This window comes from Leptopilina boulardi, unplaced genomic scaffold (genome assembly GCF_019393585.1).
Source record: "Leptopilina boulardi isolate dan_hultmark-lab unplaced genomic scaffold, ZJU_Lbou_2.1 LbouV2_392, whole genome shotgun sequence".
In the NCBI taxonomy this organism is placed as follows: domain Eukaryota; kingdom Metazoa; phylum Arthropoda; class Insecta; order Hymenoptera; family Figitidae; genus Leptopilina; species Leptopilina boulardi.
The window spans coordinates 4,470,012-4,487,392 of NW_026137965.1; the positions used below are offsets into that span (position 1 = coordinate 4,470,012).

The window sequence follows — 17,381 nt, forward strand, 5'->3', positions numbered from 1 at the left end:
TGTCAATGTCTTTCTCGCACTCTCTTTTCAAAGTCAAATAAACACTGCAATTTTAATGATGATACTTTGACCGGCAAACAAGACAAACTATTCTCACTGATTGATAATAATGAATGCGAAGGCGATTTATTTCCACAGAGACGTTTCGAAGAGTATATCACAAAACATACCAGCGCATGCGTTCGATTAAAGAATGATGTACTGTAAAAATATAAAATATTTTTTATTTATGCATAGATTATTTATTAGATATATCAAAAATAAATAAACAGGTTTTTATATCTTTTGTTGAAGGTTAAAAAATTCAGTACTATATGAAAAAAATATTAAATAAATAAAAAAAAAAAAAAAAAAATAGGTAACAATATTAAAAAATAGTTAAACCAGTGAAGAAACAATAATATTTTTGACAATTTTAATTTAATAATTTCGAATTACTTTAATTTAAAATTTTTAACTTTTTAATTTAAATTTAATTTGTTAATAATAATAATAATAAAAATTGATGATAAATTGATTTTTGATCATCTGTCGATAATCAAGATTTTTACGTTTAACTTTTTGAAATCTATTTATTTATAATTAGAAGAATTTTTTAAAAAAAGATTAATTACCTATATAAGAATAAAAATAATAAATATTTTTTAACTATACCTTTAAATTATTCCGAATTTTTCAAAAGATCATCAGATAAATTTTATTCCAAATATTCCTTTTTTTGGGGAAAAAAAAATCATTCATTTTGTTTCCAACTTCTTGTAAATTTCTCGTGAAAATTTCAAGGTCTGCTTTCCTGAAACATTAATAAAAAAAAATTAATAAAAAGGGTCAAAATAATTAATTATAAGAAATTAAAAAAAATATCTTAAAAAAATATTTATTGTACAAAAATTAGTAAATAAAAATTCTATTTCATAACTAAAATTTTTAATGTATTTATTATTAAATACTTATTTATATACCAATCAGATATAATAAAAACAATTATAAAATATTTCATAATTTAGAAAATTAATAAAATACAAAATAATTTGTAAAATAATAATTTTGTAAGTTTGTTTATTAATATACTTTAAAAACAATATTTATTATTTATTAAAAAACGGAAAATTTATAGATACTAAATTTGAATTAAATAACTAAAACCAACTAAATTTGAATTAACAATTTGAAATCAATTTAACCAATCAGAGAGTAAATACATTTCTATAATTCCGGATATTCGTAACATTCTAAAATAAGAACCTCTCTGATTGGCCGGTCAACGGAAACGAATGTTTGAAAAAAAATTCTTTAAATTACCGCGAAAAATTTAAATTTAACTTTTTGAATTATTACGATAATTTGGTAAAGAGAAAAAAAAGTATAATATCTTGAAACAAATTAGTTTTTTTTTTATTAACATTTTTACAATGAATCGTACATGTATTGGCAATCAGATAAATTATAAGCAATTAAACTAAATTCGATTATATAATCTCACCCATTCGTTAAAATTATATTGTATAATAATAATAATATTTATCAGTACTTAACATAAAATTATAAGTTTACAAACTAAAGACTTGAAAGAAATTTTCTTCAATATTATTGTCATTTTTTTCTTTCATTGTTTTAAATTTTATTATGTACATGTGAAAAATTTTATCTGTCAATTCGATTTCTGTATTATATTATTTAATTCTTAAAAGTTATAAAAAAAAATATACATAGCGCCATTTAGTCTCAGTTTATAATTTTTTTTTTATTCACATTTTTGGTTTATTTTTTTTTATTTTATTAAATGTTGAGTCAAAAAATTGTGTAGGAAAAAATTTCACTTGTAAAGGTTCTAATACACAAAGTAATTTTTGATCAATTAAGAAATAGGATAAAAGAATATTATTTTGGAAAAACTAAAAAAAAAAATTTTTTTGCAAAAATAAAAAAAAAGCTATTTTCTTTGTGGAGAGAAATTTATAATAATTTATATAGCAAAAGTTTGTGAAATTGAGGACATATTGAATTCTACAATTTAGATACACAGAAGGTTTATATACCTATATGTACAATCAAAGTGTTGAACATATATATATATATATATATATATATATATATATATATGCAACTATATAGTCGGGGAAAGTTTATTGCCAACGTCAATTTGAAAATCACGATTTTGCTAGAAATTCTGCTTTTCTCGTTGAATTTTAATTAAATTTATTTTCAAACCTTCCATAATTTTAAATTCAAATAGTACTTTTTGTCAAATAATTCTCCATAAGCTTTATTTTTATAGAAAAAAAAAAAAAAAAATTATTTTCAATAAAACAAAATTTACTTTTTATAAATAGAATTAAATTTTATTTTTATAATAAAAAAAGAAATTTATTACCAAAGACAAGAAACAAATTTCTTATTTTAAAAAAGGAATTTTCCTCTAAATTTAAATAAACATAAAAGAATAATAAAATAGAGAAAAAATAATTCATTTTTTTCAAAATTCAGAATTTAGAACAAAAATTAATTTATTTATCAATAGATTTACAGGCACAAAGCCCTTTGGTACTGAAAATAAATTCAATTTTGTTTAAAAAATATTTTACTTTAAAAAAAGATTTTTTTTTTTAAATTCTTTTCTGATTAATTAAGAAGAAAGTGAGGTACATATTATATATAAAATTTTTTTAAAAATCAACTTTCATTGGAAGTTATACCCTTAATAAAGAAGAAGAAAAAAATATATAATGTCAGTCTCATCAAAAAAGAAAAAGAGAATTCATCTTTTCTGATTGCAATGTTAGCTTTGTGTATTATTGCCCATTTCACTAGATGGAATTACTGTCAGTCTCTAATTAGTAATAAACCTGGCAATCTGAATTGAAAGAAAAAGAGATAAAAAATAAAAAAAAAAAGAAAAAGAATGAGAGCTACATGGGACCGTGCATTATATACAGAAAACAGTGTCGCAATAATTTATAACGATGGAATATATAAGATTGCGCAACAAACAACTTTTTGAGTATACAATCTCTTCCATTCTTAGAGGATTTTTACCTATATAATAATTATTATTTGTAAGTGGTATCTATAACTTATTTTTCAGTTCAACAATGATTATTTCGCACTACACTATATAGTTCTTTGATTCGTGGCCGATGCTCACGTCGTATAATTAATATATATTATTATTACTCTTCGTATATGGAATTAATTGCTTTCCTTTTAGAAATATAAAAGCTTCTTGGCCAAGGAGATATTTTTTTTTTTTTGTCTCAAAATATTAATTACATTCTCTTTAATAAATGGCTTTCTATTTCTTTCAGAGAAACTTTTTTTCTCGAAAAAAAAAAAATTATTAATTTCTAAAAGAAAGGTATTTAAAAATTTGTCAATTACAAAATTAAAAATCAAAAAAAAAAAAAATGATAAAATAAAAATATTTGTCAATAATAAATTTGTGGAATATTTCTTTATATTTTTTATTTTTAAAAAAATATTTTGTTTTTTGATAATTTTTTCTTGATGGAAAGCTGCTTCTTTTCCTTTCTGGAAAATAAAAACTCGACAAGAATCGAATTTTCAAACACCATAAAGGTCATTGACTTTTTGTCATTCTTTTAGATTTTCTTTTATTATTCTTTCTTTTTATTATTCTATGTTTATTTTTTTAAATTGATTCTCTTGTAATTTTTTCATTTAATTTGTTTCTATTTTTTCAAATGATTTTTTTGAATTTGTTTTTTTTATTCTTGTTTCATTTAATTTGTTTCTATTTTTTCAATTGATTTTCTTGAATTTGTTTCTATTTTTTAAAAATAATTTTCTTGACTTTGTTTATATTTGATTCTTTTATACTTGTTTTATTTTAATTTTTTTCCACTATTTTTCATTCGGATTTCTTTATAATTTTTTGTTTTTTGATTAAAAAAAATTTATTTTTAAAAAAGCAAATCTATTTTTCCTCTCAGTTTAAAATAAATTTTCTCCATTCAAAATAAGAAGATTTAAGTAATACAGGCCTCGGAACGACATATTAAGCAACAAAAAAAAGTTCCTTTACATTATGATTAAAAATTGCAAAAAGTCGATAATTTTAATTCTTAAAAAAAAAAAAAATAATGATTCGATCCAATATTTGAAAATACTATCAAATACTTAGTAAAAAATTAAAATTATATTTTCAATTATTTAATCAATTAATTGAAACTAAATTAAATAATTGAAATTATCTGTAAATATTGAATTAAAAAATCGAAACTGTTTTAAATTATTCAAAAAATTTTAAATATTTTTAATTTTTGTATCAAATAGTAAAAATTATTAATTAATCAATTGAAAATATCTTCGATTATTAAATATATTCAATTAATCAATAAAATAATTAAAATTATCTCTTAATATCAACAAAGAAGAATTATAATCTAGGAAAAAAAATTAATAAAATGATTGAAATTGTATTCAACGAATTCGAATAATTGAAATGATTTAAAAATTTTAAATCAATTAAAATTGTTTAAAACAAAATTTTTTGAATTTGTGATTTTCACTTTTTTTTGAGGACATAAAACCGGCTTTATCGTATTTAAAAAAAAAAAAGAAGACACCCCAAGGCCTGTGGCAATAGGAATCTATAGACGTAACGCGCTAGTCTATTTTAACTGCATAAAAATAATAATATTAATAATACCCTGAAACATATGACAATGAGCAGTTCAATTTCTGACAGTTTAGTTATAAAATAGCCGTGGGCAAATCACATGAGCACACTTGTTGGCCGTCATCGTTTTTCTACAATAGACATCAACCCGTCGATTAATCAGTCACGGATACAGTTGTCGGCGCGATGAGCCTGAAGACATCCTCTCAAGTCATAAAAGACATCTGTGAGTAGTGAGGCACGTAACGATACTCTTAGCATATAAGATGAGCATATTGGTGGCTCCGACGTGAGCAGTAAATATACATATATATATATATATATATATATATATATATATATATATATATATATATGTTTTCTAGAGAGTGAGAATGAGAGAACTCGATTTCACCTTATTAATATCATCAGCTCGTATAGCAATTTACATGACTTGGCAAAAGAGCAACATCGCTTATAATATGGAGGTTGAAGGACCTTTTATATAGTCAACAGTTCACGCGACACTTGGCGCTCTATTATAAGCCAAGGCTCGTTGATTTATATCAAATTGAAGATTGTTCGTTGATGGTACCGCACCCACGTTCAATGCCAAAACTTTCGACACAATATTCAAATCTTCCTGCGATCCAGGAAAGCCTTGAATACCATTTTGTAATTCATTTGCAATTCCTGATTGATAGAGGAGATTTTGTATTTGTTTTGCTGGTGTTGCTACCACTGACGATAGGGGTTGTCTTGTTTGGCGAAATTGACTAAATTGATCGAAACTTGAGGGTTGTCTCTGTTGTATTTGATTGAAATTGAAGGTATTTCTGTTTGGCGATCTGCAAATTATTATCGAAATTTAGAAAAATATTTCAAATTTATTAATATCAATATTAATATATTTATTTCATTATTTAATTTAATATTAAATATTATTTAATTTAATTATAATATTATTTAATTTAATTATAATATATTAATTTTGGTTAATAGATTTTTTTCAATATACTAATTTATAAAATTTTAAGTAAGATAATTAAAAAAACGGGGCGGTTCAAGTTCTACACATTTAGATTCTACACCGTATAAATTCTACACGTTAAATTCTACAATGTTGTATTCTACACAAGTTCAATTTTGCACAATTTATTTGTTAAATTCTACACAGTTAAATTGCACACCGACAAACTCTACACACATTCATATTTAAAAATAAAAATTAATTCGTTAAATTCCATACAGTTAAATTGTACACCGTTAAAGTCGACACACGTTTATATTTAAAAATAAAAATAATTTTGTTAAATTCTACACAGTTAAATTGAACACCATTAAACTCTGTACAAATTTGTTTAAAAAAATGATAATTATTACTATAAAATTCTACACAGTTAAATTCTACAAAATAAATTTCTTCGCAGTTTATTAGTTGTGTTAAATTCTGCACTGTTAAATTCTACACACGTTTATATAATAAAAAATATTAATTTTGTTAAATTCTACACAGTTAAATTGAACACCGTTAAATTCTGCACAAATTTATTTTAAAAAATGTAAATTATTACTGTAAAATTCTACAAAATAATTTATAAATTTTGTTAAATTCTGCACTATTAAACTCTACACACGTTTATATAATAAAAAAAAATTAATTTTGTTAAATTCTACACAGTTAAATTGAACACCGTTAAATTCTACACTAATTAGTTGTTGGATAATTAAAATTTTTTTTTAAATTCTACACAATTAAATTGCACACCGTTAAACTCTACACACGTTTATTATTTAAATATAAAAATAATTTTAATAAATTCCACAGAATTAAATTGCACACTATTAAATTCTACACAAATTTATTTTTTAAAAAATGGGAATTATTATTGTAAAATTCTACACATTCAAATTTAAACCGCTAAACTCTACACATTTTTTTATTAGAAAAATTTGATTATTTTCAAGTCTATACAGTTAAATTATTGATAAAATTATTTTTTAATTAAGCTAAGTTAAATTTAATATAACATTATCCGAATATTATTTTTTGATATATATTTGCGTTTATTTATTAACGTAAAGCTAATTTTTTTACCAAATTTATAGAACTATTTTTTAATTTCTTTCAAATTTTTTTGCTAAAATATTGTAATGCATTGCCGTTACTTTCCCACACAATAAAATTCGTTACTGTCAACGTCATTTTTAAAAAAAATTTGTGTAGAATTTAACAGTGTGCAATTTAATTCTGTGGAATTTATTAAAATTACTTTTATATTTAAATAATAAACGGGTGTAGAGTTTCACGGTGTGCAATTTACTTGTGTAGAATTTAAAAAAAAAATTTTTTAATTATCCAACAACCCTATTTAATAAATTTTAAATTAATAACAATTTTTTTTAAAAAAAAGTATTTTAGGCAATTTTTGATCTATAATATTTTTTTAAAAATAATTTTATAAATTAAATACAATAATTTTTTTATTACTCAATGATGAATTAAAAAATTAATTTAAATTTATTATTTTCAAAAAATAGCATACCCATTGTTAATGTTATTGAATCCAAAATTTCCGACTGATGCAAATGCCTCCTGTCGATTAAATCTCGTGGGTGGAACTATAGGTGGCTGAAAATCAGAAGAGAAGGGAGCAAATGTTTGTTGTTGAATTTTCTGTGGCGGTTGTTGTTTCGGTGGAAGTTGTTGCTGCTGTTGCTGTTGCGGGAACTGTTGATGAAAATTTTGCTGCTGATGAAATTGTTGCTGTTGCCTGTGTTGTTGTGCACGCAATTGATCTTGAAATTGAAACTGAAATGGAATTGCCGGAATATTTTGTGGTAATTCCAATCCAATGCTTGGCTGAAGACGAACATTATTATTATTATTATTGGTCTTCTGTTGCTTGAATGACAAAACATTGTTCTGTTCAATAGGAAGTTGTTGAAGGTGAAAATTGTTTTGTTGTTGTTGTTGCAACTGTTGAAGTCTTTGTTGATAAATTCGTTGTTCCTCCAATTGTTTCAAACGAACGTGTTCTTCAAATTGTTTTTGTCTTTGCTCGTCGAATAATTGTTTCTGTCGTTGTTCTTCGAATTGTTTTTGTCGCTGTTCTTCGTATTGTTTTTGTCGTTGTTCTTCAAATTGTTTTTGCCGTTGCTCTTCAATTTGTTTGAGTCTCGTTTGTTCCTGAAGACGTTTTAAACTCGCTTGTTCTTGATTGTAAATATCTTGTTGTTGTTTCTGTCGAACTTGTTCCTCGTAGGCCTGTTGTTGACGTAGTAAAAATTGTGTTTGTTGAATTTGTTGCTGTTGAAGATCGGCGAGTTGTTTTTCAAGTAATTTTTGCTTAAAATCCAATTGTTCTTGAAGTGTTAATGCTTGACCATCGCCTGATGGTCGATAAATTGGAACGACACTTTTGGGAATTCCTCGCTCATCCTGTTGAACTGTGAAGGCAGCGACAAGTGGTGCTTGAAATATTTTCACATCCTCAACGTCATCGTCTTTGTTTTTGGTCGATTTAGTGGCAATTCTCGAGGAAGTATTTGTTGCTGGTGACACCGTGGGACTTGAGGCTGTGGGTCTTGGTGCAACGAGAGCATTGGCGGCCGCGATACCACTACTTTCGCTCCTTATGAGAGTTTCTTTGAATTGTGTTGCCGTTGTAGATTTTGTAGTCACGGTTTCGATTTCGTTGGCCGAAGAAGGACTCGAGGATTTTAAATTTCTCGATTCTGTCTGATCCTTTTTCGATGATGATGATGATGAGTTCTCAGGAGAAATTGCATTGGTTACCTAAACGATAAAAATAGAAAAAAGAAAGTTCAAAACTGAAATTTAAAAAAAAAAATTTGTAATTTATTTAGAAACGGACAAAAAAAAATATACCTTGAGAAAATGTCTCGGTTTATCGATAATTGTCCTTAGAGTAACGGGCGAATCAGATGAGACAAATTTTTCAATTTCGATAAATGTCGAATTTTGTAATTTATCCTCGTTGGTAATTTCATCATCGCCAGAGAAATGATTAAAGGAAAATGTTGATTTTTCAAAATTTTTTTCCTCCTTCTTTGAATTTACATTGTCAATTTGAAGATTTTCCTCGGAATTATTGTTGACATGTTGCTCGGCAGATTCTGTTTCTAAATCAGTGAGAGCTCTTAAAAGTGCTCTTCGAAGTGTTTTATCTAATTTAACTGGTGGTGTTGCTGTTCCCTGAGGTATTGATGTTTTGGCTTTTAAATCATCAGTGGCTCGAGCCACTGAGATAATCACGGCGAAAAATATCACTGCGAATCTCTGAAAAAGTAAAAATGATTTTCTAATTTCAATTTGTAAATTTGTCAATTTTTCAAAGAGGCAAAAAGATATTAAGGAAGAAAATATAAATTTAATGAAAAAAAAAAAATTACTGAAATATGAGATATTAATGGATGGTATAATAAAAGATGTATTGGTTAAGAGAGTTTTCAAGTGTCTGAGAAGAAGATAAAAGAGTATAATAGATTCTAAGTATATATAATAACATGCATAAATTAGCAACAAAACGACGTTCTCTTCCTGTCTCCTTTAATAATAACTATCGCGAGTCAACGACTTTTTAACACCGCTTTTACACACCGTAAAATAAATCAGGCTTCTTAATATCAAGTTCAATACTTTTTTTTCAGAAAATTGAATCACGAAAATAATTTTTTTTTTAGCTTCAAAAATATAAATTACGAAACAGTAAATGAACATCAAAAGATGTTTTATAATTTCCATGGAATGATAAAATCACTTTTACTGTATCTAATCACATTGTGACTTTTTTTCGGAGTTTGTTAACAAGAGAGATTAAAATCGATGATCATTTCTTATTTTGTGGACATTTGAAAACTGAAATCTGTGTATATTTGTATAATAAAGTAAAGGAGAGATAAATTTATAAGGCAAAGGTCCATTCATTTGAGCATAACGTTATAAGAAGATATACATGCCTGAGGTGATTTTCTCCTTCTAAAAAGCACGACAAACATGAAACAACTACGTGCCTCATTCCTCTCTCAACAATTCAACGTTTATTATGAGCGGGAGTTTATATATATATATATATACGTTTTTACATAATAATCCCCCTATAAAAATTTTACGCAGAACATATCATCTTCCTCTGGATTTGTATATAAGGACCACTTTCTCACCAATTTTGTTCGATTTTCATACTTATTTTACTTTTTTTTCTTGCAAAATCAATCCTCAATTTCCTCATCGAAAATTCTCGAGTATTATTAATTTTCTTATTCGTAAACTGTTATTTGTAAAATCGATACATAACGTTTAATCAGAATTTACGAATGGAAAAAAAATACTCTATTAGTTTTTTATTCAAATTAGCTTCTGGTCTGTTTATTTTATTTTAAAAAATAATATAAGATTAAAATATCTTTTTCACAATTTCAAAAAAGATAATTTTTTTTTTATTCAATAAATAAATTTTCCAAAAGTCATCTAATAAGAAGGAAATGATTATGAAACAGTTAAAATAAAAAAATTAGTTTTCATTATTAAAAAAAAAATTTTTTTTTTTTATTTTTTCCATTCATACAATTTTGAAACGGATTATTGCAAAAGGTTTTCGTATATGGAGAGGAAATGGTTTTCAAAAGGCAAAATTGTTTATTAAATCTACATTGAGAGATTCTCTTTTGATTGAATTGAAGGAATTTGAATGAAAGATCCATTTATAAAAGGTATTTGAATACGTAATAGAAATGCAAGTAGAATTACTGTGTCGTTATAAGAAGTACATATATATGTGTATGTGTGGTTGGGAGGCTGATTGAAATTTGTTTCTTTTCACAATGAAACGTTAGAAGGACTACCTGTTGAACAGATAAAGGCGCGTCAGAGACAAATGTTTTCATTTTGTATCCCAACTAAACATGAGCATTGTCTACTAATGAAAACTTCTGTCATCCTAAATATGGCAAAGAGCAATTTGTTATTCAAATTGGTTTTCGCTCCTGAAATCTAGGCTTTCAATTATTTTTTCAACTTCTCTTTCTTCTTTCATTATGATTAATGAACGACTAAAACTGTCTCAAAATAGGGCCCAATAAATTAGAGTTTAAAAAAAATTTTATTTCCTCTTAACAATTAAAAAAAGATTCAGTTAATAAATTAATTTGATTTTTTATCATTTTTTTTTTCATTAAAAATATTGAAAAAATTGTAAAAAAAAATCAAAAGTAAATTATACATGAAAAATCATTAATAATAAATTAATTCGATTATTTATAATTTTTCTTAAATATATTTAAAATGTAAAAAAATAAAAAAAAAGAAAGAAATAAATTTAAAAATTGATATTAAAATATCTAAATTTAATTGAATTATAGAAAATTCGGAAATTATCAGTTTTACTATAAATAATTTTCTATTTAGATTATATAAAAAAAATAGATTCCTTTAAGAAATTCTAAAATTAAACTAAATAACTAGCAATTTATTTTGATAAATTTAAATTTAATTTAAAATTTATGCGGAGGCTTTTACTATAAGGATATATATACAAAAACCAAGTATTACGAAGGATGCTTCGAATGCGTGTTCACGCGGAAGTAAACAAGACATTCATAGTCTCACGGGAAAAAGGACAGAAAAATCTACTCGAATGAATTATGTGCAAAAGAAACTCGATGATCTTTTACACCAAGTCATTGTACATTGGTTAATTAATGCAAACTTTCCAGATTTAAAAAAAAAATAATTAATGATATTCAAAAATTTATAACAATATTATTTATTGCCTTGTCAAAAAACAAAAATCAATTCATTTCTATATCGAAATTTGCATAAATTTTCCTTTTTTTTCTCAAATTTTTCCCGGAAGTAAAATTTACTTCTGATTTTTTTTTACTAAATAATTTTAATCTCTTTTTTTTAAAAAAACATTCTCTACAATTTTATAGAGGAAATTTGTCACGTAACGGATAATTGTTTTAAAAGCGTGTGACAATAATTTATACGTTCCTCGCGTGTTTTATTCTCTAATTTCACTCTCGTATGATTATTGACGTCAATTATAGTTTTTTCATGTTTGTGGTTTTTTTTTTTCTTGAAAAATAACAATTATCATTCTACAAATAGTTATAAATTACAAATATTTGATCTATTAAACAAATTGCTTTTAATAATTGCTATAAAAAAAAAAAATAAAATAATAGAAATGATATTAGAAAGTGCTTTTAAATACTCGACGAAGAGGAAATAAAACAAGAAAATTTAATAAAGTAATTTTTTAATTTTTTTTTTTTAATTATTCTTTATATGACCCCGCCTATTTATAGGTGAAGTGGTTCACACACGTTTCTACAAATCTTGTGTGTCTTATAATATATATATATATATATACACACACGTGAACTTTCATCGCTTATTCAGAGAAATTAATCGTAAAACGATAGATTAAACGAATTCGCGAGTTTATAATGTCGTATTTGTATATAATATATAATCGAAGTAAATAAAAATTTTTATTGAGCTATGCATTCAAAAGTCAAAGATTCATGTAAAACGTCACTTTTCACGCGAGGAAAATGCGCGCGACTTGATGGAAACACGACATATTAATTAGATTAAATGCAACAGTATATTTTTTAAAATTTAATATTCTCATGAGAATTTTTTTTAAAAAAAAGGAAATTGCTCTTTTTCCATAAAAAAGCAAAATTTAATTAAATTATTTAATTTTCTTCAAAATTTATTATATAAACTAATTTTCTTGAAAATAAATATTAAACCTTTTTTTATTACTTGAACTTTGAAATTTAATTTTTCCGAAAAATGTAAATTAAGTTTCGCATTAAAAAGTAACTCTTAAAATGAAGATTGTAATTACTGTAAACAAAATTTGACCCGAGGCGTTTGATATATATATATATATATATATATATTACAAAAAGATATCGCCGCCGCCGCCTCCGCCGCCGCCGCTGTTTCAAGAATTCTTGACCTAGGAGGGGGGAGTCCCCCCTCCTAAATTTTGAGGTTATGTTCGTTTCAAGGCTCTGAATTTTGCCGCAAGTTCGCCTCCCTCCTCTCATTTCCCCTCCTCCGTCAAAAATGACCTAAATTTTGAGGTTATGTTCGTTTCAAGACTCTGAATATAGCCGCAAGTCCCCTCCCCCGCCAGAAATGACCTAATTTTGAGGTTATGTTCGTTTCAAGGCTGTGAATATAGCCGCAAGTCCCCCTCCCTCCTCTCATTTCACCTCCTCCATCAAAAATGACCTAAATTTTGAGGTTATGTTCGTTTCAAGGGTCTGAATATAGCCGCAAGTCCTTCCCCCTTCCCTCATCTCTCTCTGTATTTCCCGCCAAAAATAGGGGGGTTGGCGCGCGAAGCGCGCAGGGGGGCGTAGCCCCTCTAGTATATATATATATATATATATATATATATATAATAAAATTGAAACGAAACGATGTAATTAACACCTTGAATGATGTGGATAATTGCAATGGACTTTTGTCAACACTTCTTAAAGAGCGTTTAAAGGATATATATATATATATATATATATATATATATATATATATATATATATATATATATATATATATATATATATGAAGTTCCACTTGACGACAAGTGGTTGCATGTTTTATATAGTATATAGTTATTGCCTCACATCCCGACAGAAGCGTCTTGATTAGCATGACAGAATGTTCTTCCCACGCCGCGGAGTGAGAGAGACCACAAGGAGAGAAGATCGTTCAAGTAGGGAAAATAAACTATCCAAGTAAATTCACCAAGGAGAAAATCCTTAGCTCTGACATTTACAAAGAAAGCCACTGGCACGCTCATATAGCCGCACCCTTGGCGCCCGCTTATATACGCGAGTAAACAAAAGATCTATCTCCACATCATTTCTTTTCCGGAAAAATCACACACACATATATACATACATACCGCAAAAGAGAACATTTTTTTCCTCCACTTTTCTACGACTAGGAAGTCGTTATATTTTATCTTTTAGCGCTTAAATTCAGTAAAAATGTAGATGTTTCAACAAAATTTTGCAATTTTCCTTTTCTCAAAAATTTTTCTTTTTTCGAATCTAATTTATGGAAATTAATTCTAATTGTCATATTGGGCAAACGTTTTGTCTTTTTTTTCTATCTGAAAAATAAAATTTTTATTTTTATTATTTCAACAATTTTATCTGGAATTATTCAATTACAAATAATTAACATTTTTAATTATTCAATGAAATAATTAAAATTATTTTGAATTATTTAATTAAATAATCGAAATTATATTCAGTAACTTAAAACGAATATTTAAAATTTCATCTATAAATACTTTAACAAATTATGGAAATTATCGCCAAATAATTTAGTAAAATAATTTAAATTACAATCTTCAAATTTTAAACTAAATAGCTGAGAATAATTTCAATTAGTCAATGAAATAATTAATAATAGTTAATAAAAAAAAAATGAAATTCTCATTAGTTACTGAAATTGAATTACTCAAAAATAATTAAAATTATTTTCAAATATTAAATCGAAACAATTTTAAATAGTGCATCAAATAATAATTGAAATTATCTTCAAATTATTATTATATAATAATAAAATGCTTGTTCTGTCCTTCTGTCCTAACTTGAAGTTGGCCTTTTCGGATTTCACGTGTTTTTTTGAATAGTAATCTTATGACGTGTCAAATTTTGACAATTCTTTTTCTCATTTTTGCCAAAGTTGTATAATTGTGTTTTCAAATTTCGGAATAAGTTTCTTTAAAATTCCAAATTCGAAAATTCAATTCACGAAGCTGAAGTACACAAAACGTTTACCAACGAAATTTTTTTTAAAGTTGTATATTGATTCAAAAATTGTATACAAATACAAAAAATTTATGATGAGAAAAAAGATGCACCAGGAAATTTCGTACAAGATAGTAATTTGAAAAAAATTAATTTTTAAGGTACCAGGGACCAACGAATACCTATTAAATATTAATTATAAAAACACAGGCCTCGAATAAACTTAAAGACACAAAAAAGTCGTTTTAGTCGATTTATATTCCAAAAAAAAGTGGATTTGTCTTTTATTTTAACAAAAATATTTTACAGATTTTTAAATAAAAATTTTTTTTAAATAATAATCCTTTTCGAAGGGTTAAAGTTGAAATTTTTAGAAATAATTAAATTTCAAAAGATATTGTTAATTTTCAAACAGTTTTATTAAATTTTACAGAACTAAAAATAATTTATCAAACAAGTTTTGGAAAACATTTTTTAAATTTAATTGAATTTTCAAAGATTTAAAATTGAGATTTTTGAAATTAATTGAAACTTTAAGTGATTTTTAATTTAAATTTCAGATGATTTCACTAAAAATTTATTAGAAAATGCAGACAAAATACAATAATTTGAAAATCATTTTTAATTGAAAAATAGTTTCAGATAGTTGAATTTTCAAAGAATATTATTAAAATAGTTAAAAATAATTGAATTTCTTTAGAGTTGTAATTAAAATTATTAAATTAAAAAAAAAAAAATTTCGATGGAAAATTTTAGAAATAATTAAATTTTAGATGCTTTAAATTCAAATTATTGAAAATTCAATTAATTTTGAATTCAATTTTTTGAGAATAATGAAATTTTATTTGATTTTAAATTTAGAAAATAATTGAATTTCAGTTCATTTTGAATTGAAAATTTTGGGAAATAATTGAATTTTAATTGAAATTTAGGATAATAATTTAATTTAAGTTCATTTTTGATTGAAAATTTGGATAATTAATTTTGAATAGAAATTTTAGAAAATAATTGAATTTTATTTCATTTTAAATTGAAAACTTGGTAAATAATTAAATTTTAAATTAAAAATTTTTGATAATTATTGAATTTTAATTGATTTTGAATTAAAATTTCGGGTAATAATTGAATTTTAATTTATTTTGAATTGATATTGTTAAAAAATTATTCAACTTTATTGTGATATTTTTTTTTAAATTATAAACAATTGTTAAATTTCTTAAAAATTTTAATTGAAAAATAATTTTGATATAATTGAATTTGTGATGTATTTAATTAAAATTATTAAAAATAATTAATTTAGTGAAGAATCATTTTAGTTCAAAATTTGTTAAATAATTGAACTGAAGAAGATCTGAAGAAGATCTACATTTTATACTAAAAAAATGTATTTTATTTACATTTTTTTTCAAATGTAAAAAAAATGTCGCATTTTATTAAAATAAGTCGATAAAAGTCGTATTTTTGAAAAAAATAGTCGGAAAAAGTCGCATAATCCGAGGCCTGTAAACATATAATTTTCATTATTATCATTTAATATGTAATAATATTCTAATAAATTAAATTCTTATTAATAATAATAATCTTTAATTTCTTTATAACAAATAATTAAATACTCAATTTGGCGCGCTTTTAATTTTGCTAGTATTGAATAAAATAATTGAAAAATCTTAAATTACTCCATAATAATTGCAATTATTTTTTAATTATTGAATTCATTTTTTAATTTAATAATTGTAATTTTCTTTAGTTACTAAAATTAAATTACTCAATCAAATGTAAAAAAATGTAACATGGTTAAAAGAAAAATTAGTTAAAAATAAAAAAAATAGTTTCAAATATAAAAATAGTTGTATAATAATGATAATTCAAAAATATCGAATTTTCGCCAATTACTTTCAGAAATTCCGGAACCAATAAATGAAAAAGTTTTGCAATTTGCGCGAAAACGAGACGAAAACTATATATATACATGTGAAAAGTGTGTCAGTGAATGTGACAATATTATATTCTTGAAATTCAGACGATAACTTTTTAAAAGTGAAACCCAGACGGGAGGCAGTGATGAACCTGCTGGAATTTCTTTCGTGCATCACACCTGTGGCTTCATCACAAACACATTTATACACATGTGTGTAATGCCACTCCGGAAAATTAATGACACATTTCGAGTCTTCGCGCACTCAAACGCACTCATCTGATGATGCTGAGTACTGGACCAACCGCACTCATACAAATAAAATATATCTTATGTCTCTACTCAACATTATATACCATACATATATATATATATATAAAATGATTTTAGAAAGTTTCGAAATACTCTCATCACAGCCCCAGGCGTGTCCCAGGATCTTCGTCAAAAAAAAAGAAAATAAAAGTATTCCCCCCGCGAAAGGAATTTAAAAAAAAATTCGCCCCTTTTTACATATATCTCTTAAATGTCGCGTTTACTACTTTTCTATAATGACGGTTAATTATTCACATTTTCCGCGACTGTCATTGCGCGTCTTTCACGATTTGTTTTGAATATTTATGGACCTACCAAGACTGTTGACATAGAGAGAACATTTACGATCTTTTACAATCGAAAATTTACATTTCATCGTCTTTATATATATGCTATATAACCGGAAACTATTTGCATTTTTTAAATAGTCACAATTAATTTTTTTTTTTTATTTCTGCGAAAAATTGTTTTCGAAATTATTTATTTTTTTTTTAATGATGAAAGTATTCCAAGAAAATAATGATTTGGTGTTAATTACAATGAATAATATTTATTAAAATTAGAATATTTTTATCGCGTTACTTTCACCTTAATTTGTGTGCTGATTTTGAATATCGCTGATCTGAATCGAGAATAATAAGCAGCTAATTAATTTTATTGATTAGTAATTTAGAAAATTCTTTTTTTTTTAATTTATAAAATATTTTTATTTCAAATGCATAA

General features: G+C 24.7%; 1 protein-coding gene across 5 annotated transcripts in view; it reads right to left on the bottom strand.

Annotated features, from left to right (window-relative positions):
* Positions 1–4,884: 4,884 nt before the first annotated feature.
* LOC127288568 (myb-like protein K) overlaps positions 4,885–17,381 on the bottom strand; it is a 39,270-nt gene continuing 26,773 nt past the window's right edge. For all 5 annotated transcript variants that reach the window (XM_051316098.1, XM_051316097.1, XM_051316096.1 and 2 more), the window contains 3 exons: positions 8,511–8,921; positions 7,165–8,417; positions 4,885–5,466 (listed from right to left, as the gene is read on the bottom strand). In XM_051316098.1, the coding sequence (XP_051172055.1) occupies positions 5,136–5,466; positions 7,165–8,417; positions 8,511–8,921 (1,995 nt within the window). In that variant the 3' untranslated portion in view covers positions 4,885–5,135. The remainder of the gene's footprint in view (positions 5,467–7,164; positions 8,418–8,510; positions 8,922–17,381) is intronic.